The sequence below is a fragment of the Artemia franciscana genome, unplaced genomic scaffold (genome assembly GCF_032884065.1).
Source record: "Artemia franciscana unplaced genomic scaffold, ASM3288406v1 Scaffold_1109, whole genome shotgun sequence".
Lineage (NCBI taxonomy): Eukaryota > Metazoa > Arthropoda > Branchiopoda > Anostraca > Artemiidae > Artemia > Artemia franciscana.
The window spans coordinates 130,686-157,901 of NW_027062742.1; the positions used below are offsets into that span (position 1 = coordinate 130,686).

A 27,216-nucleotide genomic window follows, 5' to 3' on the forward strand; every position below is an offset into this window, starting at 1 on the left:
TTACGGGAACTTTTCTTCCGTTGTCTTTCCGGCAAGAAAGACATCTCCATTTCGTCCGTGTCCAACCGTAATCTGGCTCAAGCAGAATTCATCATTAAGCATCTCCATGCTTGTCCTTAATCTCTTTACCGGGTAACAGTTTCTCCTGGGAACGTGGCTAATGTGTGAAGGCACACCATCACATCCAGCTTGAGAAATCATAGCTTTAGCACGATTAATACTATTATTCATTCCTGCCCCTGCCGTTTCCTGAATCCGCTTTAAATCCAAATATATTTTGTTTTTCTGTTTACTGAACACCTTTTTTTCTTCCTTCCTAATATACATAACTGGGATGCTATGGGCCTGTAACATATTGCCAGGGTGCCGTCAATCGCTTTGACTAACATGTTCTACAGATTAAAGTTAGGGTGGGGGGTGTTAAAAGAATTTTTCGACTGGTAGGGGGGGGGGGGTAATCCAGTACCCAGTTACAGTAATGGGGCATTTCCATTAAGGGCTCTCAGAAGAAACTCTTAATATGGTTTTAATTTATGTATAATAGCGACTCCTACCTTCCACAATTGGTTGCTAAGGGATAGACCAATCACATATTATCACAGTGCGTGAAATATGCATAGTCTTGGCTAAAAAAACGGCATGTCCATTCAAATCACTCTCAAGTAACCGAACGCAAAAAAATCTATCTTTTTTGTAATGCTTCAAATACAGCTTTCGAAACAATGCATTTTCATTTAGACATCTCAAAAATACCTCGTGATATGGTTTAAAATGTATCTCTGATATGAACTCTCAAACCCTCCCCTCCCTGGAATTGGTTGCTAGGGTTTCCGCCTTTCTTTATTTCATGGTTCTTTCTGATTATATTTTATACTTTATAGATTTTCCCCGTTTTTATTTATGTTTTAACTTCTTTTTCTGTGATTTCACGGTTAATAGCGATTTTCTTATTAATAAAATTTGTATGAACAAAAGCCATTATCCTTTAAATTTCTTGTCCCAAGATGAGATTTCAATACGAAATTATTTACGCAATGAAGTATCTAAATGTTATGCTCTGTAACGTCCTGCTCATTCAATAGCTAACTTAACGTGTCTAGGTCACGTTAGAAAATTAATAACGCTGTAACAGCCAGTTGCATCTAATAAAGCAAAAATCAATAGCACCGGGATGCCTGTGTCCTCTCAAGTGGAAAGGGCTAGAAACATACAAACAATTTAATCGTTCTAGTAAGCGGGATAGGTGATTTTTCTTGAGTTCAATAGGTTATCATGTAGAACGTATTCCCCAAATCATGACACTAAAAAGGTTTTCACAGTCCACTTGTCTAGTTCTCCATTCCTTGGCAGCTCTATTCCTTTTCAATAGTAATGCAGGTGAAAAGTTACAACCCGGGATTTCCCGTTTTGAACGGTTGTAAAAAGTTACAACTGGAGATTTTTACAACCAAGGATTCCCCGCTTGACTAGCAGACTCTAGCAAGTCCCATTTCATAACAGCCAAAAATAGACAAAAGCTATTGGGTAACGGGCACCTGCTGGCAGAAATTGATCGATAAGGCCACCAGTGGGATTGAATGATAGGTTCCCCAATGGAATTACCCACTATGGACCCCCCATAGAATTGGGTGCTAGAGCCTGCCTTGAAACTGGTTGATAGGGCCTTCGTTGGATTTGTTCGCTAGGAGTCCTTCGTTGGAATTTGATACTAGAGTCTGGCGTCTTGAAGGCTCCCCACTAGCGGGCCCTGAATGATTTTTCTTGGTTCTTGTAGGTTTTTAGTTATCAAAGAAAAACACTCTCTATTTTGTAAACATGTTTTGCTCAATAAAACCGTAGTCTACTGACGCCAACAAATTTTTATTGTCAGCAATACGGACAATCAATATTGGTTTGCTGATCCTTAACTTATTAAAAAAAAAAAAAAAAAAAAATATGAGGCACGCCATTATTCATAATAGCAAAAGATCAGACAGATCATCTAAATCTATATATATAAAAATAATCTGTGTATGACGTCATGACTTATTACAACTGTTTATATGGATGATCATCTAAATCTGTGTATAACGTCATTACTTCAAAGTGTCAATTAATTTTCAGAGGAAATTGCCAGTCTTATGAAAAAATAGTTGATTTCTCCGCAAACTAAAAAATGCAAAATAATATTTTGAATCTATAGCATTAAAGTCAATAATATACTAGAACTGCAAGCCTTTAAATAGAAACTAATTTTAATATTCATGCTTAGTTGCAAAGCTCTAAAAATTTCTTTCTAGAAAGTATTTATTTCTTAAAAAAAGAAATGCAAAAAGAACAATGCCAGAAAAGCAAAAAGAACATTCAGATGAGGATTTTACAAGCCTAGCACCCGACATGCATTCAGCTGAACAAAAAAAAAATGTTTCAGCCGGATGTAGCCAAATTGAAGTTAACTGGAATAATTGGGTGCTAGGAAATTTTCAAGTAAAAATTACAAACTGTTCCTGTCAAAAACGAGAAACAATGACAAGAGACGAAAAAAGGCTCAAAATGTAAGAGTACATTTAAATGAGCCTTGCTAAAGCTGTGATTTCTCAAGCTGTATGTGATGGTGTGCCTTCAAACATTAGCTTCCATTGGAACCTGAAACCCGGTAAAGAGATTAAGGACAAGTATGGGTTTTAATGATGAATACTGCTTGAGCCAGATTAAACTAGGAGATGGACGAAATGGAGGTGTCTTTCTTGCCAAAAGTAAATACAACGGAAGAAAAGTCGCCGTAAAAATTGTAAAATTGGAAGATCTGATCCGAGATGAAATATCCGGAATTATTATCCCAGCGGAAATTTATTGGCTGAAAAAAGTCAAAGACATACCTGATTGCCTAAAATATATTGACTTTTATGTTGACGAAAAAAATGCCATTATTGTTACCGAATTCCAAGAAAATTGGCTTAGTTTGAATGTTTTTATCAAAAAAATGATGGACTTTAAAGAACAACAGCAGAAACATGGAATAAGGGAAAACTGGTTGACTGAATGTCTAGTCCTTAAAATATTCCAACAAATAGTGTCTTTAGTTGCAAAATTAGAAGAGTGTGGAATTGCTCATAAAGATCTAAGGGCAAATAATATGCTTATAGACGTCAATTTCAACGTAACCCTAATTGATTTTGATGTGGCTAGAAAAATGGAAGATGAAATTACGAATCCTGAACTTATTTACGATCGTTGGTTTCCTCCTTCTGAATGTAACAGCTATCACCGAACAATGAAAGAAAAATATAATACTCTTAACTATGATTTTTCAGAAAGTGACAAAGAAATCATGGAAGAAATGAAAAGACTCTATGCAATAGGTCCAATGACAACAGGGTCCTTAGGAGTAATCTTGGCACAACTTTTACTTGTTGAACCGGACACATTGTGGGAGAGTGCAGACTCAATTTCCGAAGCTGTGGAAAGCAGAATATATGAATGCTCAGTTTCACCACTGGTCAGAAAATTACTGTTTATGTGTCTGAACCAAGATCCAAACAAACGGCAAAGTACCAAAGAAATGTTGGATTATTTAAATTTTAATCTACCATACATCAATAATAATCAAATAAAGGAGAACAAAAGATTTTCCTTTAAGAGGATTGGATCTGATATTGAACCTGTGTTTGGAGATGGCCCAATAGGGCTGAAAATGTAAAGAATGATTTTGTCCCGATATATTATTTACGAATGATTATGGTTGTACAATATATGCTAACTTCATACCGTTACAAACTAAATAATGGCTGGCAACAAACTACTCGTCAAAATGATGATCACTTTCAGCATACATGACACTAAGTATGAAAAATGGATGTTTGGTATTAACTATGTAGTTTATCGTGGCTCAGCTATATTGCATTACTACAAGAGTGAGATAAAGAGAATTTTTGACAACGGACTACAAAATCCAGTAAGCGTAACAACCATTAATACTGATTTACTATGCTCTATAAAATCAAAGAGGAAATCCACCGATTCTTTCCCTTTAGATGTTATACCTTGTCACATTTACAAGAATGAGCTGGGTGCCGCTTTTGAAAGACTCTTTTGGGTGCTGTTTGAATGGTAGTGGGGGCTGGAGCTGTGTTGGGGTCTGGGCTATTCAGCCTTTTCTTAATCTTGTGACATTGTGACATAATTTTTTGGCATTGGATGCTCAACCACCCTGGGCGCAGGGCATGGTGGCCTGTCAGGGGGTCCACTGAGAAGCTGGATGTAAATTTATTGTTCAGCAAATTTTCAATGTGTTGTGGATCTGGCTTTTTTCACTTCAGGGTTGAGCTGCAATGGAATAGTTTGACTAATCTTATCTTTAAGATTAATATAGATACTTAGATACAGATACATATCTCCAGAACCTCTTTGGGTTGTCCTTGATGTTCAATGCCAAGTTATCCTCATAGTCAGCTATCAAGTGTCTAGTCAGTTATGTCAGTTTATTCCTTGCTCTTTCAAAGTGATCCCAGCAGTGTGTGCATTTATATTTCTTATACTTTGAAATATATATCGTCTCGTGGTTCATAACCCCTATAATAGGCCAGTTCAGGTATAGCTGTGTTTCTGGTGCCTTCACAAATGAACTTGAAGTGCATGTCCTCTCAGCTTGGAGTAGAGGGTTCTCAAAATTTTGCCGGCCTAGCTCAGTGTCTCCCTTGGCAATCACTTAGTCCCATTCTACTACCTGTATTATCTCCCTAATTTTGCTGTAGTTGGTGTAAGTTTGTTTCGTACAATTGTTTGTTTGTTGACTAAGCAGCAAGTCAGAGGCAGACATGGTTTCTGGCACCAATAAGAGTGAGTTGCTTGTTGTTCACTAACAATCCTGTGTTGTCAGCGATTGCTGTATCTAGTAGGGATGGCATTTGATTATACTTATACCAGGCTGGTTGGTTTATTACCTGATATGGGCTACTGCTACCCAAATATTCAGCAGTTTTATGATATTTTTGTGGCTGGGCACCTTAAAGGAGTTGTTTGTTTCTCTTGAATTGAAAAAAGGCCAGTGTCATGCCCAAATCCATTACTGTTTTTACCATAGAGGTGTAAAGCTCTCCTATAAAATGTGGGTTGCAACTGAAAAATATTCTTTTAATGGTACCATGATGTCTCCCCGTGTCTGCAGCAGCTGACAGATTATGCTGTTAGAAATTTAGCTGAGAATTGACGTTAACACCAAGATCATGCTCCTCCCCTGCTGGTGTTAGATTGGAGTGGCTGCTTAGTATAATTAGCTGTTGATTCAATGAGTAATGGTGCTTGCACTTATTTTTTCATATGTAGAGCACCTAGAATTTTCAGTATTTATAATTTATTAGAAACAAATATTTACAAAATTGCTTTTTTCCTTGTATCAATCTTGTTTCAACCCATTTACCCATAAATTGAATTAATGCTGACAAGATCAAGAAACAGAAAAACACATGGGAAATATAATAATTTGGGCTATATATTTGGACATTTTTTTATGGGGGGTAAAAATATAATTGAATTACCATCAAAATTTGTTATCTATAATTTTTCTGCATATTATTAAGTAAGAGTTGTTTTCTTAACATGTTTTTTTTTCAGTAAGTCCAATTTTAGGCTTATTTTAGAAATATAGGTGATAAAACTAAAAAAAAATAGAACAATAAAATTATTGCTATATAATATGCAGCAAATTTGTATTAATGAGATCGTCATGTTCTGTTACTATTTCCATTTTAAATATATTTCATATATTATTTTTTATCCAGTATTCACCACAGTCATTCCGGCTGAACTAGATATCTTGATTCTGCACAGCATAGCCAATTTTAAACACACTCAAGAGAAACTATTTGAAGTTACCAAAGTACCCTTGTTACCAAAGTTACCAAAATACCTGAAAATGATGCATGCCATTCAGATATATGGTGAATGTGTGTAGAACTCTCATGGGTCAGAGATTGCACTGGCAAATGCACTGTCTAGGCTGCATTTGACTCAAACAGATGACAAAACTCAGAAAAAGAATATGAACTTCCAGTGCGTATCTTCTTTGGATCAGCTCCTGTCAAAGAAAGCCAAGTAAATGACATACGAAATCCTTGGATTTGTTCCAAGCCGCGATTTAAGGTAATTTTTTTTTAAGGTAATACCAAACGAAACCAGGAGACAAAAGTCTTGGTAGGTGTGGTCACCAAAGATTAGCAAGGCTGCCCATCAGTGTCATATGGGAATTTTTGGAGTGAAATAGTACACATTTACTGTGTATTGCTCAACAGTAATTGAATAATAATTTCCAGGAACCTAAGGGTTAAGCAACTGCACAACTCCTGTCTGGATTTTGTAAAGATGAAAGAGCAAGCCCAAACATGGTGTATTTTGGCAAAATATCTTTGAGGATATAGAAAACACAATACTCAGCCTTGAGACTGCATGAAATATCAACCTGACCATGCATTAGAATCAATGGTTTTATTCCCAAAACTGTCTTTTCTATTTTGAACATATGGAAGGAGACCTGTTTGAATTTCCAGGACAGGATTATGTAGTTACTGTCAATTACTACTGCCAATTCATTGGAGTTGATTTCTTGCCCACAACTTCTTCTCATTTGGTTACAACAAAACTAAAGATGTAGTTTTTTAGGCATTATGTTCCACTGACCTTCATATCAGACAACAGTCTTCAGTTTATTATCTGAGGAATTGTAAACATTCACCAAAGATTGAGACATCCAATCTACACTACCCACGATGAAATAGACTAAGAAAAAATCAGTTCAGATTGGTGAGCATGGTACATGAATACAAAAAAACCTCTACTTAGCTCTTCTGGAGAGCAGAACCATCTCCTCACTCATAATATGTGAAATGGGATAATGTGCACTGGTAAACCTGCCAGTATAGCTGATGTTTTTTTTTGTTTTTGTTTTTTAAAGACTCAAACAGGCTCTTGATTTCTACTTGCCAGGTACATATTCGAATGATCAAGCTCTGAATTGAGAGGGAACAAACAGAAATATGCCTTTAGCATCCCAAGTAAAACAGCCGCCTTCAGGGTCAGAGGAAAATCAGAGCTCCTCCCAAGAGGTCAACATTAACATAGATTCTGCAAATTAGAAAGGTTACTGTTCAACTCATATGAACACAAAGAAAATAGATGTAGAAAGTAAAAGATGTAAGGAGCAACAATAAATCTTGAAAAAATAGCAATTATTCCATACATGAAGGGGGCTTTACCCTCATGTACCTCTTTCTCACTAAGCTAAAGTTTTTAGTGCTTCAAAAATCTTCCAGTCCCAATTAAATGGTCCTTGTATTTCAACCGTCATTCTTTTAGAATTGAGAAAGAAGTCAAACTTGGGCATAAAGAGTAAGGGGTAAAAAAGAGAACTGCCCCACTGTTCATTCATGGAACAATTTCTGTTTCTTTTAAGCTTTAAAGTTACTCCTAACTTTCAGCTGAAAACTTGTTTTTTATATTTAGTTTCAATGTGAGCCAGTTATGGGGGGGGGGGGGGTAAATAATTTGTCTCCAGCTAATGTTGAGAGAACGATTTTGTATTATAAGATCCTTTGGAACTTAAAATTTATGCACAGTTAAATTCTGAGATAAATCAAAATTCTATCAAAATGGCATATCTGCACTATCTTGGGAATATGTTGAGTTTTAATTTGGGCCTTCCAGGGAATTCTCAGAGAAGCAAGTGAGTGGGGAATTATGACTTAGGGGATGAGGTAAGCTAAATAAAAAAACACTATATGCATCCAGGTTATCAAAATATCATATCTGCTTTTTCTGAGGAGCAGGAATATGCCTTTTGAATTGGATATTGAAAGGTATAGTGCTCTTTTATAGAGTCAAAACTTATTTCAAGGTAGCTATCCTTGCCTTTTTTTTGGCAAATCCTGCATCCCCCAAGACATTTGCTCAAAATTTTGAGATTCTCACTTTTACTCAAGAAGTTAAAAGGTTCAATAGAAATGCTTTTGGGAATGACTTGACCTCTTTGGTTATGCTTTTGGGAATGACTAGTACTTTGGTTACGGGCTGTAAATTGTGCAAGTTACCAATTGTTTACATGTATAATTTGTCTTAACAGTAACTTTTGAGATCAACTTGAAACCTTCAGAGAATCCTGAAGAGGAGGTCTAGTGGACCTCTGGTTTTGACTCATGGGAGGATTTAGAGGTATATCAAAAGAGAGTATGTGGATCCATACCATTAAAGTAGTATATATGCAATATCTTGAGAACAGATTGGTGTATGTAGTTAAAAACTACAGGCACTCTCCTTGACAGAGGTAATTTATTAATTTCAATAATTTCCCCATGTAAATCCATCCATTATTCAATAATAAAGTATTATAAAAGTTTGTTGGATAAAATTATTCGTATTCAAAACTTTTCAGTGAATGCTCTAATTTTGTTTAAACTCTGTCAATTAAAATTTGCAAAAATAAATTCACACAAAAGTGATTTACTAAAAGAAGTTTTTCAGAAAAAAGTAAAAAGCTATATCAGGGGTAAAAACAAGCACAAATAAATTTAATTTGTAATTCAAATTTAAACCAAACAGAAATTTCTGTCAATGAGTAAATGAGACCTGGATCAAACAGAAATATCAGTTAATAATTAGGTCAAACTTAAGACAAACGGATTTATTACACCTTAATAGCAAAACCAATCATTTACAGTGACATTGTAGTTACTAAAATTTGCATTTACTTCAAACAACATGTGTTTTGAACTATTTGGTTTCTGTTTCCCAAAACATCAACAGAATAAAACCAAGGAAGACCAACCATAATAACTAAAAATTACTGAAAAGAACTATCAAAAGTTTGCTCATTTTTGATATATAATCATACCTATTCCTATAAATTCCAGCAGTATATATATATATATATATATATATATATATATATATATATATATATATATATATATATATATATATATATATATATATATATATATATATATATATATATATATATATATATATCCCGGGTTACAACCCGGGATTTCCCGTTTTGAACGGTTGTAAAAAGTTACAACTGGAGATTTTTACAACCAAGGATTCCCCGCTTGACTAGCAGACTCTAGCAAGTCCCATTTCATAACAGCCAAAAATAGACAAAAGCTATTGGGTAACGGGCACCTGCTGGCAGAAATTGATCGATAAGGCCACCAGTGGGATTGAATGATAGGTTCCCCAATGGAATTACCCACTATGGACCCCCCATAGAATTGGGTGCTAGAGCCTGCCTTGAAACTGGTTGATAGGGCCTTCGTTGGATTTGTTCGCTAGGAGTCCTTCGTTGGAATTTGATACTAGAGTCTGGCGTCTTGAAGGCTCCCCACTAGCGGGCCCTGAATGATTTTTCTTGGTTCTTGTAGGTTTTTAGTTATCAAAGAAAAACACTCTCTATTTTGTAAACATGTTTTGCTCAATAAAACCGTAGTCTACTGACGCCAACAAATTTTTATTGTCAGCAATACGGACAATCAATATTGGTTTGCTGATCCTTAACTTATTAAAAAAAAAAAAAAAAAAAAAAAAAAATATGAGGCACGCCATTATTCATAATAGCAAAAGATCAGACAGATCATCTAAATCTATATATATATAAATAATCTGTGTATGACGTCATGACTTATTACAACTGTTTATATGGATGATCATCTAAATCTGTGTATAACGTCATTACTTCAAAGTGTCAATTAATTTTCAGAGGAAATTGTCAGTCTTATGAAAAAATAGTTGATTTCTCCGCAAACTAAAAAATGCAAAATAATATTTTGAATCTATAGCATTAAAGTCAATAATATACTAGAACTGCAAGCCTTTAAATAGAAACTAATTTTAATATTCATACTTAGTTGCAAAGCTCTAAAAATTTCTTTCTAGAAAGTATTTATTTCTTAAAAAAAGAAATGCAAAAAGAACAATGCCAGAAAAGCAAAAAGAACATTCAGATGAGGATTTTACAAGCCTAGCACCCGACATGCATTCAGCTGAACAAAAAAAAAATGTTTCAGCCGGATGTAGCCAAATTGAAGTTAACTGGAATAATTGGGTGCTAGGAAATTTTCAAGTAAAAATTACAAACTGTTCCTGTCAAAAACGAGAAACAATGACAAGAGACGAAAAAAGGCTCAAAATGTAAGAGTACATTTAAATGAGCCTTGCTAAAGCTGTGATTTCTCAAGCTGTATGTGATGGTGTGCCTTCAAACATTAGCTTCCATTGGAACCTGAAACCCGGTAAAGAGATTAAGGACAAGTATGGGTTTTAATGATGAATACTGCTTGAGCCAGATTAAACTAGGAGATGGACGAAATGGAGGTGTCTTTCTTGCCAAAAGTAAATACAACGGAAGAAAAGTCGCCGTAAAAATTGTAAAATTGGAAGATCTGATCCGAGATGAAATATCCGGAATTATTATCCCAGCGGAAATTTATTGGCTGAAAAAAGTCAAAGACATACCTGATTGCTTAAAATATATTGACTTTTATGTTGACGAAAAAAATGCCATTATTGTTACCGAATTCCAAGAAAATTGGCTTAGTTTGAATGTTTTTATCAAAAAAATGATGGACTTTAAAGAACAACAGCAGAAACATGGAATAAGGGAAAACTGGTTGACTGAATGTCTAGTCCTTAAAATATTCCAACAAATAGTGTCTTTAGTTGCAAAATTAGAAGAGTGTGGAATTGCTCATAAAGATCTAAGGGCAAATAATATGCTTATAGACGTCAATTTCAACGTAACCCTAATTGATTTTGATGTGGCTAGAAAAATGGAAGATGAAATTACGAATCCTGAACTTATTTACGATCGTTGGTTTCCTCCTTCTGAATGTAACAGCTATCACCGAACAATGAAAGAAAAATATAATACTCTTAACTATGATTTTTCAGAAAGTGACAAAGAAATCATGGAAGAAATGAAAAGACTCTATGCAATAGGTCCAATGACAACAGGGTCCTTAGGAGTAATCTTGGCACAACTTTTACTTGTTGAACCGGACACATTGTGGGAGAGTGCAGACTCAATTTCCGAAGCTGTGGAAAGCAGAATATATGAATGCTCAGTTTCACCACTGGTCAGAAAATTACTGTTTATGTGTCTGAACCAAGATCCAAACAAACGGCAAAGTACCAAAGAAATGTTGGATTATTTAAATTTAAATCTACCATACATCAATAATAATCAAATAAAGGAGAACAAAAGATTTTCCTTTAAGAGGATTGGATCTGATATTGAACCTGTGTTTGGAGATGGCCCAATAGGGCTGAAAATGTAAAGAATGATTTTGTCCCGATATATTATTTACGAATGATTATGGTTGTACAATATATGCTAACTTTATACCGTTACAAACTAAATAATGGCTGGCAACAAACTACTCGTCAAAATGATGATCACTTTCAGCATACATGACACTAAGTATGAAAAATGGATGTTTGGTATTAACTATGTAGTTTATCGTGGCTCAGCTATATTGCATTACTACAAGAGTGAGATAAAGAGAATTTTTGACAACGGACTACAAAATCCAGTAAGCGTAACAACCATTAATACTGATTTACTATGCTCTATAAAATCAAAGAGGAAATCCACCGATTCTTTCCCTTTAGATGTTATACCTTGTCACATTTACAAGAATGAGCTGGGTGCCGCTTTTGAAAGACTCTTTTGGGTGCTGTTTGAATGGTAGTGGGGGCTGGAGCTGTGTTGGGGTCTGGGCTATTCAGCCTTTTCTTAATCTTGTGACATTGTGACATAATTTTTTGGCATTGGATGCTCAACCACCCTGGGCGCAGGGCATGGTGGCCTGTCAGGGGGTCCACTGAGAAGCTGGATGTAAATTTATTGTTCAGCAAATTTTCAATGTGTTGTGGATCTGGCTTTTTTCACTTCAGGGTTGAGCTGCAATGGAATAGTTTGACTAATCTTATCTTTAAGATTAATATAGATACTTAGATACAGATACATATCTCCAGAACCTCTTTGGGTTGTCCTTGATGTTCAATGCCAAGTTATCCTCATAGTCAGCTATCAAGTGTCTAGTCAGTTATGTCAGTTTATTCCTTGCTCTTTCAAAGTGATCCCAGCAGTGTGTGCATTTATATTTCTTATACTTTGAAATATATATCGTCTCGTGGTTCATAACCCCTATAATAGGCCAGTTCAGGTATAGCTGTGTTTCTGGTGCCTTCACAAATGAACTTGAAGTGCATGTCCTCTCAGCTTGGAGTAGAGGGTTCTCAAAATTTTGCCGGCCTAGCTCAGTGTCTCCCTTGGCAATCACTTAGTCCCATTCTACTACCTGTATTATCTCCCTAATTTTGCTGTAGTTGGTGTAAGTTTGTTTCGTACAATTGTTTGTTTGTTGACTAAGCAGCAAGTCAGAGGCAGACATGGTTTCTGGCACCAATAAGAGTGAGTTGCTTGTTGTTCACTAACAATCCTGTGTTGTCAGCGATTGCTGTATCTAGTAGGGATGGCATTTGATTATACTTATACCAGGCTGGTTGGTTTATTACCTGATATGGGCTACTGCTACCCAAATATTCAGCAGTTTTATGATATTTTTGTGGCTGGGCACCTTAAAGGAGTTGTTTGTTTCTCTTGAATTGAAAAAAGGCCAGTGTCATGCCCAAATCCATTACTGTTTTTACCATAGAGGTGTAAAGCTCTCCTATAAAATGTGGGTTGCAACTGAAAAATATTCTTTTAATGGTACCATGATGTCTCCCCGTGTCTGCAGCAGCTGACAGATTATGCTGTTAGAAATTTAGCTGAGAATTGACGTTAACGCCAAGATCATGCTCCTCCCCTGCTGGTGTTAGATTGGAGTGGCTGCTTAGTATAATTAGCTGTTGATTCAATGAGTAATGGTGCTTGCACTTATTTTTTCATATGTAGAGCACCTAGAATTTTCAGTATTTATAATTTATTAGAAACAAATATTTACAAAATTGCTTTTTTCCTTGTATCAATCTTGTTTCAACCCATTTACCCATAAATTGAATTAATGCTGACAAGATCAAGAAACAGAAAAACACATGGGAAATATAATAATTTGGGCTATATATTTGGACATTTTTTTATGGGGGGTAAAAATATAATTGAATTACCATCAAAATTTGTTATCTATAATTTTTCTGCATATTATTAAGTAAGAGTTGTTTTCTTAACATGTTTTTTTTTCAGTAAGTCCAATTTTAGGCTTATTTTAGAAATATAGGTGATAAAACTAAAAAAAAATAGAACAATAAAATTATTGCTATATAATATGCAGCAAATTTGTATTAATGAGATCGTCATGTTCTGTTACTATTTCCATTTTAAATATATTTCATATATTATTTTTTATCCAGTATTCACCACAGTCATTCCGGCTGAACTAGATATCTTGATTCTGCACAGCATAGCCAATTTTAAACACACTCAAGAGAAACTATTTGAAGTTACCAAAGTACCCTTGTTACCAAAGTTACCAAAATACCTGAAAATGATGCATGCCATTCAGATATATGGTGAATGTGTGTAGAACTCTCATGGGTCAGAGATTGCACTGGCAAATGCACTGTCTAGGCTGCATTTGACTCAAACAGATGACAAAACTCAGAAAAAGAATATGAACTTCCAGTGCGTATCTTCTTTGGATCAGCTCCTGTCAAAGAAAGCCAAGTAAATGACATACGAAATCCTTGGATTTGTTCCAAGCCGCGATTTAAGGTAATTTTTTTTTAAGGTAATACCAAACGAAACCAGGAGACAAAAGTCTTGGTAGGTGTGGTCACCAAAGATTAGCAAGGCTGCCCATCAGTGTCATATGGGAATTTTTGGAGTGAAATAGTACACATTTACTGTGTATTGCTCAACAGTAATTGAATAATAATTTCCAGGAACCTAAGGGTTAAGCAACTGCACAACTCCTGTCTGGATTTTGTAAAGATGAAAGAGCAAGCCCAAACATGGTGTATTTTGGCAAAATATCTTTGAGGATATAGAAAACACAATACTCAGCCTTGAGACTGCATGAAATATCAACCTGACCATGCATTAGAATCAATGGTTTTATTCCCAAAACTGTCTTTTCTATTTTGAACATATGGAAGGAGACCTGTTTGAATTTCCAGGACAGGATTATGTAGTTACTGTCAATTACTACTGCCAATTCATTGGAGTTGATTTCTTGCCCACAACTTCTTCTCATTTGGTTACAACAAAACTAAAGATGTAGTTTTTTAGGCATTATGTTCCACTGACCTTCATATCAGACAACAGTCTTCAGTTTATTATCTGAGGAATTGTAAACATTCACCAAAGATTGAGACATCCAATCTACACTACCCACGATGAAATAGACTAAGAAAAAATCAGTTCAGATTGGTGAGCATGGTACATGAATACAAAAAAAACCTCTACTTAGCTCTTCTGGAGAGCAGAACCATCTCCTCACTCATAATATGTGAAATGGGATAATGTGCACTGGTAAACCTGCCAGTATAGCTGATGTTTTTTTTTGTTTTTGTTTTTTAAAGACTCAAACAGGCTCTTGATTTCTACTTGCCAGGTACATATTCGAATGATCAAGCTCTGAATTGAGAGGGAACAAACAGAAATATGCCTTTAGCATCCCAAGTAAAACAGCCGCCTTCAGGGTCAGAGGAAAATCAGAGCTCCTCCCAAGAGGTCAACATTAACATAGATTCTGCAAATTAGAAAGGTTACTGTTCAACTCATATGAACACAAAGAAAATAGATGTAGAAAGTAAAAGATGTAAGGAGCAACAATAAATCTTGAAAAAATAGCAATTATTCCATACATGAAGGGGGCTTTACCCTCATGTACCTCTTTCTCACTAAGCTAAAGTTTTTAGTGCTTCAAAAATCTTCCAGTCCCAATTAAATGGTCCTTGTATTTCAACCGTCATTCTTTTAGAATTGAGAAAGAAGTCAAACTTGGGCATAAAGAGTAAGGGGTAAAAAAGAGAACTGCCCCACTGTTCATTCATGGAACAATTTCTGTTTCTTTTAAGCTTTAAAGTTACTCCTAACTTTCAGCTGAAAACTTGTTTTTTATATTTAGTTTCAATGTGAGCCAGTTATGGGGGGGGGGGGGTAAATAATTTGTCTCCAGCTAATGTTGAGAGAACAATTTTGTATTATAAGATCCTTTGGAACTTAAAATTTATGCACAGTTAAATTCTGAGATAAATCAAAATTCTATCAAAATGGCATATCTGCACTATCTTGGGAATATGTTGAGTTTTAATTTGGGCCTTCCAGGGAATTCTCAGAGAAGCAAGTGAGTGGGGAATTATGACTTAGGGGATGAGGTAAGCTAAATAAAAAAACACTATATGCATCCAGGTTATCAAAATATCATATCTGCTTTTTCTGAGGAGCAGGAATATGCCTTTTGAATTGGATATTGAAAGGTATAGTGCTCTTTTATAGAGTCAAAACTTATTTCAAGGTAGCTATCCTTGCCTTTTTTTTGGCAAATCCTGCATCCCCCAAGACATTTGCTCAAAATTTTGAGATTCTCACTTTTACTCAAGAAGTTAAAAGGTTCAATAGAAATGCTTTTGGGAATGACTTGACCTCTTTGGTTATGCTTTTGGGAATGACTAGTACTTTGGTTACGGGCTGTAAATTGTGCAAGTTACCAATTGTTTACATGTAGAATTTATCTTAACAGTAACTTTTGAGATCAACTTGAAACCTTCAGAGAATCCTGAAGAGGAGGTCAAGTGGACCTCTGGTTTTGACTCATGGGAGGATTTAGAGGTATATCAAAAGAGAGTATGTGGATCCATACCATTAAAGTAGTATATAGGCAATATCTTGAGAACAGATTGGTGTATGTAGTTAAAAACTACAGGCACTCTCCTTGACAGAGGTAATTTATTAATTTCAATAATTTCCCCATGTAAATCCATCCATTATTCAATAATAAAGTATTATAAAAGTTTGTTGGATAAAATTATTCGTATTCAAAACTTTTCAGTGAATGCTCTAATTTTGTTTAAACTCTGTCAATTAAAATTTGCAAAAATAAATTAACACAAAAGTGATTTACTAAAAGAAGTTTTTCAGAAAAAAGTAAAAAGCTATATCAGGGGTAAAAACAAGCACAAATAAATTTAATTTGTAATTCAAATTTAAACCAAACAGAAATTTCTGTCAATGAGTAAATGAGACCTGGATCAAACAGAAATATCAGTTAATAATTAGGTCAAACTTAAGACAAACGGATTTATTACACCTTAATAGCAAAACCAATCATTTACAGTGACATTGTAGTTACTAAAATTTGCATTTACTTCAAACAACATGTGTTTTGAACTATTTGGTTTCTGTTTCCCAAAACATCAACAGAATAAAACCAAGGAAGACCAACCATAATAACTAAAAATTACTGAAAAGAACTATCAAAAGTTTGCTCATTTTTGATATATAATCATACCTATTCCTATAAATTCCAGCAGTATATATATATATATATATATATATATATATATATATATATATATATATATATATATATATATATATATATATATATATATATATATATATATATATATATATATATAAATATTCTTTTTTTATTTTTCATATTTGGTAATTGACAACTTATACTTACTTACAACACGACTGCCTGTCCATGGATTATTCTTTATGGTTGATTATGTATGGCTATGCTGTTTAACCTATGTGATTGTATGGATGAGTAGGGTTAAGGCCTCATTCAAGTACTGATCTATATTAATTACTAAGGTAGGAAAATAGTCTTCCTTTCTCCTTCTGTCTTTTTTTTTAATGGTGAATGTTTATTTATGTGTTTGTGCTGTTGCATTATTGATTTCTTTTTTCATTATATCTATATATATAAAAATAAGTTGTTTGTCTGTCTGTCGACTGACGTCATGTTTGTGTGTCGACTGACGTCATGTTTGTCGACTGACGTCATTATAAGGATTGAGCTGTATGTCGTCATGAAGTTGTTTGACGTCTGACGTCATGTTTGTCGACTAACGAAACTACAGACCGGGACACCGGGACACAAATGACGTGTTATGTCTGTTATAATGTAATAGAGGCAACAATCTTGACAGGGCCTTTTGAGGGTTAGGCTTTTCTTATTCCACGCATTCTCATGATTCCAATGGATCTGCCTTTTCAACCTAAAAGATTGCAATTCCCAATTTGATTAGCATATTTAGTTTTCAGTCCAGAACCACTAAAGCTATTATGTAAATATCAAAAATATTTATGTTGTCTGAGCAATAATTTTTAGTTTTTATTTCAAAATAGAAAATTACCTGACAATTTTAGAATTATATCTATCTATATATATAAAAATAAGTTGTCTGTCTGTGGATCAGGTGACGTCATGTTTCTGTGTCGACTGGCGTCATGAGGTTAGTTGTCGTCATTTTGGCTATGACGGTGACGTCATTAAAGATATTTAAGACATATATGTTCACGTAGAAATCTATTAATGTTTAAGTTTAAAATGACTGATGAACTTACAATGGCAAAAGCCGATGCAGATGCTCAAAGAGTCTATGCCAAAAAACTTGCTGCTGATAGAGAAAGTCAGAAAAGAAAGCGTGCCGAGGAATCAAAAGAACAGCAAGGAAACAGGCTTGAGGCTAAAAAACGCAAAACCGCGCAGTTAGATGAAGATCCACCTGGACAGCGAGAGTCAAAACATATCAAAACTGAAAATGATAGCGATGATTGGGTTTGGGATCTTGACTTGGATAAGGTCATCAATGCCTACCAGATTTTAGTTAAAAAAACAAAGGTTCGGCGATATGTATTTCATAGTGAAGCTGAAAAATAAAGAAGAAAAAGAAAACTGAAAAAAGAAAAAATGTAAAAAACTAAAAAATACTAAAAAGAAAAAACACTCAAAGAGAAATTACAGACCGGGACACAAATGACGACCGGGACAGAGGGAATATAAATAACGACCGGGACACTCAAGGAGAAATTACAGACTGGGATACCGGGACACAAATGACGACCGGGACACAGGCAAATATAAATGACGACCAGGACACACTTATTTAAGAATATCGTTCAAAGACAAATTTTTAATTGTAAGAAGACCGTTGAAAGAGAAATTTCTAATTGTAAAATGACTGAAGAACCTACAATGGCAACACCCGAGGAAGCGGCTCAAAACGAATGTATTCACGCCGAAGTAGCTGAGTTGGTAAAGCGTTATGTTTCAGGTTCTAGGTCCGAGAGGCTCCAGGTTTGAACCTTGGCTTTAGCATTAATACAAAAGAAGAAAAAAACTAAAAAAGGTAAAAACTACAAAAAAACTAAAAAGAATATATATATATATTTATATATATCATCTTTTCCACAAAAATAATAATTTAGTGCTTCTGCTTAAAAACAGCAATCGAATTGATGCCTCCTGATACGCAACTATCAACAAAGTGGCAATCGTTGTGGTCGGTGATCAGTTCTTACCTCGAGATAATATTCTTTATAGGCGAAACAATCAGTTGACAAGAATTGCTTAAACTCATCGATGCTACGATGCCCTACAATATCCTGACGAATATAAATGACGCCCGGGACACTCAAATAGAAATCACAGACTGGGACACCGGGACACAAATGACGACGGGGACACAGGGAATATAAATGACGACCCGGACACAGGGACACAACTACAACGGGGACGCCGGGGGGCACAGGGGGATATATAAATGACGACGGCAACAAAGGAAATGGTCGATTAGCAATCACCATCAACAAAGCTCAAGGGCAATCAATAGAATCATGAGGTATAGATCTGAATACGGATTGTTTTCCCATGGACCATTATGCGTTGCATGTTCAAGAGTCGGTAAACCTGACAATCTATTTATATGCACAGACGATGGGACAGCAAAGAATGTTGTATATTCGCAATTTTTACGTAGTTAAAAACATATATATATATATATATATATATATATATATATATATATATATATATATATATATATATATATATATATATATCTTTTTCATATATAAAAATAAGTTGTCTGTCTGTGGATCAGGTGACGTCATGTTTCTGTGTCGACTGACGTCATGAAGTTAGTTGTCGTCATTTTTGCTATGACGGTGACGTCATTAAAGATATTTAAGACATATATGTTCACGTAGAAATCTATTAATGTTTAAGTTTAAAATGACTGATGAACTTACAATGGCAAAAGCCGATGAAAATGCTCAAAGAGTCTTTGCCAAAAAACTTGCTGCTGATAGAGAAAGTCAGAAAAGAAAGCGTGCCGAGGAATCAAAAGAACAGCAAGGAAACAGGCTTGAGGCTAAAGAACGCAAAACCGAGCAATTAGATGAAGATCCACCTGGACAGCGATAGTCAAAACATATCAAAACTGAAAATGATAGCGATGATGATTGGGTTTGGGATTTTGACTTGGATAAGGTCATCAATGCCTATCAGATTTTAGTTAAAAAAACAAAGGTTCGGCGATATGTATTTCATAGTGAAGCTGAAAAATAAAGAAGAAAAAGAAAACTGAAAAAAGAAAAAATGTAAAAAACTAAAAAATACTAAAAAGAAAAAACACTCAAAGAGAAATTACAGACCGGGACACAAATGACGACCGGGACAGAGGGAATATAAATAACGACCGGGACACTCAAAGAGAAATTACAGACTGGGATACCGGGACACAAATGACGCCAAAAAACTTGCTGCTGATAGAGAAAGTCAGAAAAGAAAGCGTGCCGAGGAATCAAAAGAACAGCAAGGAAACAGGCTTGAGGCTAAAAAACGCAAAACCGCGCATTTAGATGAAGATCCACCTGGAGAGCGAGAGTCAAAACATATCAAAACTGAAAATGATAGCGATGATGATTGGGTTTGGGATTTTGACTTGGATAAGGTCATCAATGCCTACCAGATTTTAGTTAAAAAAACAAAGGTTCGGCGATATGTATTTCATAGTGAAGCTGAAAAATAAAGAAGAAAAAGAAAACTGAAAAAAGAAAAAATGTAAAAAACTAAAAAATACTAAAAAGAAAAAACACTCAAAGAGAAATTACAGACCGGGACACAAATGACGACCGGGACAGAGGGAATATAAATAACGACCGGGACACTCAAAGAGAAATTACAGACTGGGATACCGGGACACAAATGACGACCGGGACACAGGGAATATAAATGACGACCAGGACACAGGTATTTAAGAATATCGTTCAAAGACAAATTTTTAATTGTAAGAAGACCGTTGAAAGAGAAATTTCTAATTGTAAAATGACTGAAGAACCTACAATGGCAAGAAGAAAAAGAAAACTGAAAAAAGGAAAAATGTAAAAAACTAAATTACAGACCGGGACACAAATGACGACCGGGACAGAGGGAATATAAATAACGACCGGGACACTCAAAGAGAAATTACAGACTGGGATACCGGGACACAAATGACGACCGGGACACAGGGAATATAAATGACGACCAGGACACAGGTATTTAAGAATATCGTTCAAAGACAAATTTTTAATTGTAAGAAGACCGTTGAAAGAGAAATTTCTAATTGTAAAATGACTGAAGAACCTACAATGGCAAGAAGAAAAAGAAAACTGAAAAAAGAAAAAATGTAAAAAACTAAAAAATACTAAAAAGAAAAAACACTCAAAAAGAAATTACAGACCGGGACACAAATGACGAACGGGACAGAAGGAATATAAATAACGACCGGGACACTCAAAGAGAAATTACAAACTTGGATACCGGGACACAAATGACGACCGGGACACAGGGAATATAAATGACGACCAGGACATAGGTATTTAAGAATATCGTTCAAAGACAAATTTTTAATTGTAAGAAGACCGTTGAAAGAGAAATTTCTAATTGTAAAATGACTGAAGAACCTACAATGGCAACACCCGAGGAAGCTGCTCAAAACGAATGTATTCAAGCCGAAGTAGCTGAGTTGGTAAAGCGTTATGTTTCAGGTTCTAGGTCCGAGAGGCTCCAGGTTTGAACCTTGGCTTTAGCATTAATACAAAAGAAGAAAAAACTAAAAAGGTAAAAACTACAAAAAAACTAAAAAGAATATATATATATATATATATATATATATATATATATATATATATATATATATATATATATATATATATATATATATATATTGGCTAAAATCCTATTATTCCTATATTTTCGGCTGAAGAGCACTAAGAACATTGCTGATGATTTGCATTTTTCTTTCTTTTGGTGTAGGTTGATAATTAATTATAACTATTGAGCTTTTTGAACTTGACTAATGCTTTGTGTTGGGCTTAGTAAGCTGATCTGCCTGGGCTATGCTGTTGTGTTGACTTAGTAGCCTAAGTTTTGTTTTTTGTCATGTTGGGGCCTGTCCGAAACGAGCAAAGATCAGTATATAGGCTAGCAGTCTCTGCTTAATGAGATTGGAGTCCTTGCGACTTATGTGTTTCCTGGCTGAACGCTGGCTGGCTCATGTGAATACAGCCCAGGCTATTCTAAGATGGTTGCTAATTAAGGGAAGTAAAATAGATGTGCACTGGGTAGGCTATATGCTACATTCTGTGATCAATCTGTCCTTTATCTATCTGGTCTTTATCCCCTTCTAAAGAAAAATGATGTTAATCAGATTCAGACTTTTTATTTCAGATATTGTAAATTTTTACTTTATCTCCCCCTTGGTATAGCAATGGTAAGATAATTCGTAAGTTTGATGTTCCTGATATAAGTGCAAAGTTGGCCCTCCTGCATGAAAGATTGTCGGAATCAGCTTTTTATCGTTTATCGCCTCATCATCCTTTGGTCCGTCTGTTCGGTTAATTTCATTGTAGCATAGTGTTTTTATGGCACTTGGTATTAACCAAGTGACGTATAGCAATCGCAAATTCTGTTGGCCTGTCTGTCTGTCGGTCCTGGTTTTGCTGCTTAAGGCACTTCCAGGTAAGCTAGGACAATGAAATTTGGCAGGCGTATCAGGAACTGGACCAGATTAAATTAGAAATGGTCGTTTTCCCAATTTGACCATCTGGGGGGGGGTTGGGGCCCGTTAATTCAGAAAAAATAGAAAAATGAAGTATTTTTAACTTAGGAACGGTTGATCAGAATTTGATACTTGAAAGGATATCATGTCTCAGAGCTGTTATTTTAAATCCCAACTGGATCTGGTGACATTGGGAGAGTTTGGAGGGGGAAACCTAAAATCTTGGAAAACACATAGAGTGGAGGGATTGGGCTGAAACTTTTTGGGAAAAATAAGCACAAGTCCTAGATATATGATTGACATAACCAGAACGGATCCGCTCTCTTTGGGGTAGTTGGGAGGGGGGTTTGACTCTGAAAAATTAGAAAAATTGTTTTTAACTTACGAACAGGTGATCAGATCTCAATAAAATTTGATATTTAGAAGGATATCGTGTCTCAAAGCTCTTATTTTAAATCCCGTCGGGATCTGCTGACATAGGGGGGAGTTTGGGGTGACCTAAAATCATGGAAAACGCTTAGATTGGAGGGATTGGGCTGAAACTTGGTGGGAAAAATAAGCAAAAGTCCTAGATACATGATTGACATAACCAGAACGGATCCACTCTCTTTGGGGTAGTTGGGGGGGGGGGGGTTGATTCTGAAAAATTAGAAAAAAATGAGGTATGTTTAACTTACAAACGGGTGATCGGATCTCAATGACATTTGATATTTAGAAGGATACCGTGTTTCAAAGCTCTTATTTTAAACCCCGACCGGATCTGGTGACATTGGGGGGAGTTTGGGATGACCTAAAATCATTGAAAACGCTTAGATTGGAGAGATTGGGCTGAAACTTGGTGGGAAAAATAAGCACAAGTCTTAGATACATGATTGACATAACCAGAACGGATCCGCTCTCTTTGGGGTAGTTTTGGGGGGGGGGAAGTTGATTCTGAAAAATTAGAAAAAATGAGGTATTTTTAACTTACGAACGGGTGATTGGATCTCTATGAAATTTGATATTTAGAAGCATATCGGGTCTTAAAGCTCTTATTATAAATCCTGACCGGATCTGGTGACATTGGGGGGGGGGGAATCGAGGGGGACCTAAAATCATGGAAAACGCTTAGATTGGAGGGATCGGGATGACACTTGGTAATTTATGGGACCAGGCATCCCACACCATCTACCACAAATCTGATCCCGAGGACTTCCAAATCCTATATTTGGCCTATATTTGGGCCCGGGAAATCCTATAAAAATAGGACAGAGCATATAATTTGAAACGAACCGACCTGTCCGAACCCTGGTATATATATATATATATATTTATATATATATATATATATATATATATATATATATATATATATATATATATATATATATATATATATATATATATATATATATATATATATATATATATATATATATATATATATATATATATATATATATATATACATATATATACATATACATATATATATATAACTTTATACATATAATGAAAAAAAGAAATCACCAATGCAACAGCACAAACGCATAAAAAAAGACAGAAGGAGAAAAGGGAGACTGTTTTCCTACATTAGTAATTAAAATAGATTAGTTCTTGAATGAGGCCTTAACCCTACTCATCCATACAATTACATAGGTCAAAGAGCATAGCCAAGAACACAATCAACCATAAAGAATAATCCATGGATAGGCAGTCGTGTCGTAAGTAAGTATAAGTCGTCATTTCCCAAATATGAAAAACAGTAAAAAAAAAAGACAAATAAATCAGAGGCAACAAAGGCATATATATAATTTAATATATATTATTTAACTTTATAAAACATGAAGCTATATATAAACTTATTGTTTTATGTAAATTTATTGTAAATAGCCATGTGAATTGTAAAAATATGAAGTTTTATGTATGAAAAATACATTAATAAAAAAAATTGTATTGTTCAAAAGGTATCAAACTTCGATTAAAGGGCAAATGATCTTTTTTAGGGAGGTGGTAGCCCAACTCAAATCTCAAATCTCCTGTAGTGGTAGCCTAACTCAAGTCTCTTAGAGTGTCAGTACGCTTTGAATCTGACTTAGCATCAAAAACGGAAATTTTTCAGCGCAATATCTGTTTGTTTCAGATTTGATTCCTTTGCTCTTACTAATTTTCTGTAAGTTTTTATACCACTCCTTGCTTATTGTTGGATTTTTTTTTTAATTTAAACAAAAAAAAGATGGTGCATCTATTGGTATACTACAATAAAAATAAAATGGGTAATTTTATTTATAATGTTTTTTTTTCTTCCAGGTTGGTTATATATAGAAAGGTTCCCAAAGACTTAACTCAGCCAAATGTGACAGGTACTATTATTTCAGTATGCTGTGTCACTTTTATGTGTCTAATGTTTTTGTCTGAGTTTCTTCGATTTATGTCTGTTGATGTGTACGTACACTAAAGCAGCAATCGTTGTCGGAATTAACTCCAAGGACTGTCTGAGGAAACCAGCAAAAAATCAGAAAAGATGGAAACGATGGATAACGAAAAACCACCGATGTTACGGCATCTCCGAAAAGCGATGTGTCAAGGTTACCTGAGGCCTTGGCAAAAAGTGGGTGAGTTAGTACAACTAAAACATCAGTGAAGATGATGAAGAAGGGTCTAAGATTTGCGATTTGGAATGCATATTCGTTAAAATGTGACAGGATCCATGTTTCCTTTTTGAACTAGCTTATGAATATATTATGATCACTAATGTAGCAATTGTTGCTGAAATTATTTCTTAGGAATGTGTGATGCAAGAAGCGAAAACCAGGAAGCTAAATCTCGTTTTAGGGGACCAAATCTTAAAATTTTAGTTTTGCTTCTGTATACCCGAAAACTATATGTACTATATTCTTCTTTGTATTCTGCTAAAACTACAACTACTACAACTAACAACTCACTGCAGCATTGATCTGCCTGAGGCCAACACAGCTACCTACGCTCCTCCTCCATCCTAATCTATTAAAAGCCTCGCTCTTTACACCCTCCCAAGAAGTTCCCATTACCCTTAATTTTTTTTTGCGACATCCTCCCACCCCAACCCGGGACGACTTGCTTTCTGTTTAGCTCTAGATGCTTACCCGAAAAGAACAATCCTCGGCAATCTGTCATCCTTCATCTGCAGAACGATTCCTAGCCATGTCAACTTTTCTCTCATTATACTCCTGGAAAGCCGGATTGAACCACACTTTTCGCTCAGCCTGCTGTTTTAAATACGGTCAGTCAGCCAGGTACCCAAAAAAATCCGTTGGCAGTTTCTTTGGAAAAGATCTAGCAAGTATTCATCCTTTTTTGGAGCGCCTATGCTTCAGAGCCATATTTGACCACTGTCATCACTGTAGCTTCCAATATTCTAATCTTGGTTTGCACACCTATCTTCCTATCCTTCCAAACCTTTGTCCGCTGTGAAACAAACACCCTGAGCCTTCACTATTCTACTTTTAATATCTTCACTCCTCCCATCGTCTTCACTAATAATACTACCTTGGCAAGTGAAGCTGTCCACTTGATCAATTTTTTCGTAACCCAGCGCTACCTTGTCATCTTCACTTATTCCTAGCCATAGCGACTTAGTCCTTAGAACATTAATTTTTAAACTTTTTTTTAGCACCCTGAAGTTGCAAATCCTCTAAAATTTTCATTCATTTTGCTCACACTTTCATCTAGGATATTTAAATCATCAGCACAATCTAAGTCTACGAAGTTTTTCCTTTCTTATTTGATTCCGTGGTTTCCCATTGCCTTTCCTGTGCTCCTTAAGATAAAGTCTATCAATATTATGTATATAAATAGAGACAGAACGGAACCCTGCTGATTGGGGAAGAGTCCTTTTTCTTGCGACAAAATGTTTGTTGATAATCTGACTAATTTGAGTGGTTTGCGATATTGCCAATTATTGCATTGGTTTTGATATGGCAAATTATACTTATTTTCAGTATTGAACGTGGCAACACTAGTGATAATCTGGCTAGTTTGGGTGGTGAAGTGCGCCTGTCCTGGCCTGTAAAGTTGAATCTATGGATGTATAACAGTTGTGAGACAAATCTATTATTTATGTTATCCATTAATTTATTAAACAGTTAATATATAATCATTGACGCATTGAGTTAATTTTTAAAACTATTTCATTTAAGTGTTTTTTTATTAGTTTAATAATTCATAGTAGTAAATTAATTGTGTATTACTTAAATTACATAAAAAAAAAGTCTATTAAAGTACCTGTGTAAGCATGTTCTTACAATTATAAATAAGAATATTAAAAATCATATATTCCTTCAAGACTACCATAAACAACTGTAATAATCAAGATCTAGAACCTATTTTCTTTCAGATTAGGGTTAAAGTAAGGGTGCGCTGCAAAACTTAGTTTTGGGATTTGAATGGAAATGATTAAATATTTATAGTATGAATTAATTGTTTATCGATTACTAGCTTACCTGTTGCGTGTGGTTGCGATTAGAGCTTTAAACTTAAAAGTATTTGAAAAATTTGGTTAGGATTGTTAACCCAAACTTCGGGTGTTGTTGCGCGAAAATATTCGAAAGATTAACAGCGGCTTGGGAGGGGAGGGTACATTTTATACATAAAATCTTAGAAACGATTAACTGCTCCTTAGAATCCTGTAGTATGTTCTTCCACTATTGCCAGATTTCCATGCATTTCTCCGTATCCAGGGGGGCTTATGGGGTTTGAAAACACACACCCCCTCCCCTGAAATTTTGTCCGACTTGTAAAAAAGTAACAAACATGAATAAAAACAAATTTTGATGTGTTTTTAAAGTTTTTCTTTTTCAAACCCCTCACCCCCCCTTCCAAAAAAATATTTTGTCGATCTAGTTAAGTCACGACTTGAGAAAGTTTTTTAGGGCCTTAATTTTTGAAAAGCATTTTTCTTATGAATGACGTCACAAATACTTGGAATAATTATAATGTATTTTGCTGAGTGTCTGTGCTAAATGTTTTAAAAAGCATATTAAAATTTCATTGGATTGCTGATAGTACGTAGTAATCTGTTGGTATGAATATGCAGCAAGGTTTGCCAAATAAAATAAAATGAATTTTGTGAAAGAGATTTGAAAAATTGTCTTTCTTTTTACCAAGCAAAGCTCGGTACCCTCGTATCTATTGTTTATTTGCGTGCTATTTACTGATATATCT

At 35.0% G+C, this 27,216-nt stretch overlaps 1 protein-coding gene across 7 annotated transcripts in view; it reads left to right on the forward strand.

Moving 5' to 3' along the window:
* Positions 1-24,769, forward strand: part of LOC136042327 (exostosin-3-like) — a 121,582-nt gene extending 96,813 nt beyond the window's left edge. For all 7 annotated transcript variants that reach the window (XM_065727287.1, XM_065727285.1, XM_065727282.1 and 4 more), the window contains exon 10: positions 24,325-24,769. In XM_065727287.1, the coding sequence (XP_065583359.1) occupies positions 24,325-24,339 (15 nt within the window). In that variant the 3' untranslated portion in view covers positions 24,340-24,769. The remainder of the gene's footprint in view (positions 1-24,324) is intronic.
* Positions 24,770-27,216: the final 2,447 nt, after the last annotated feature.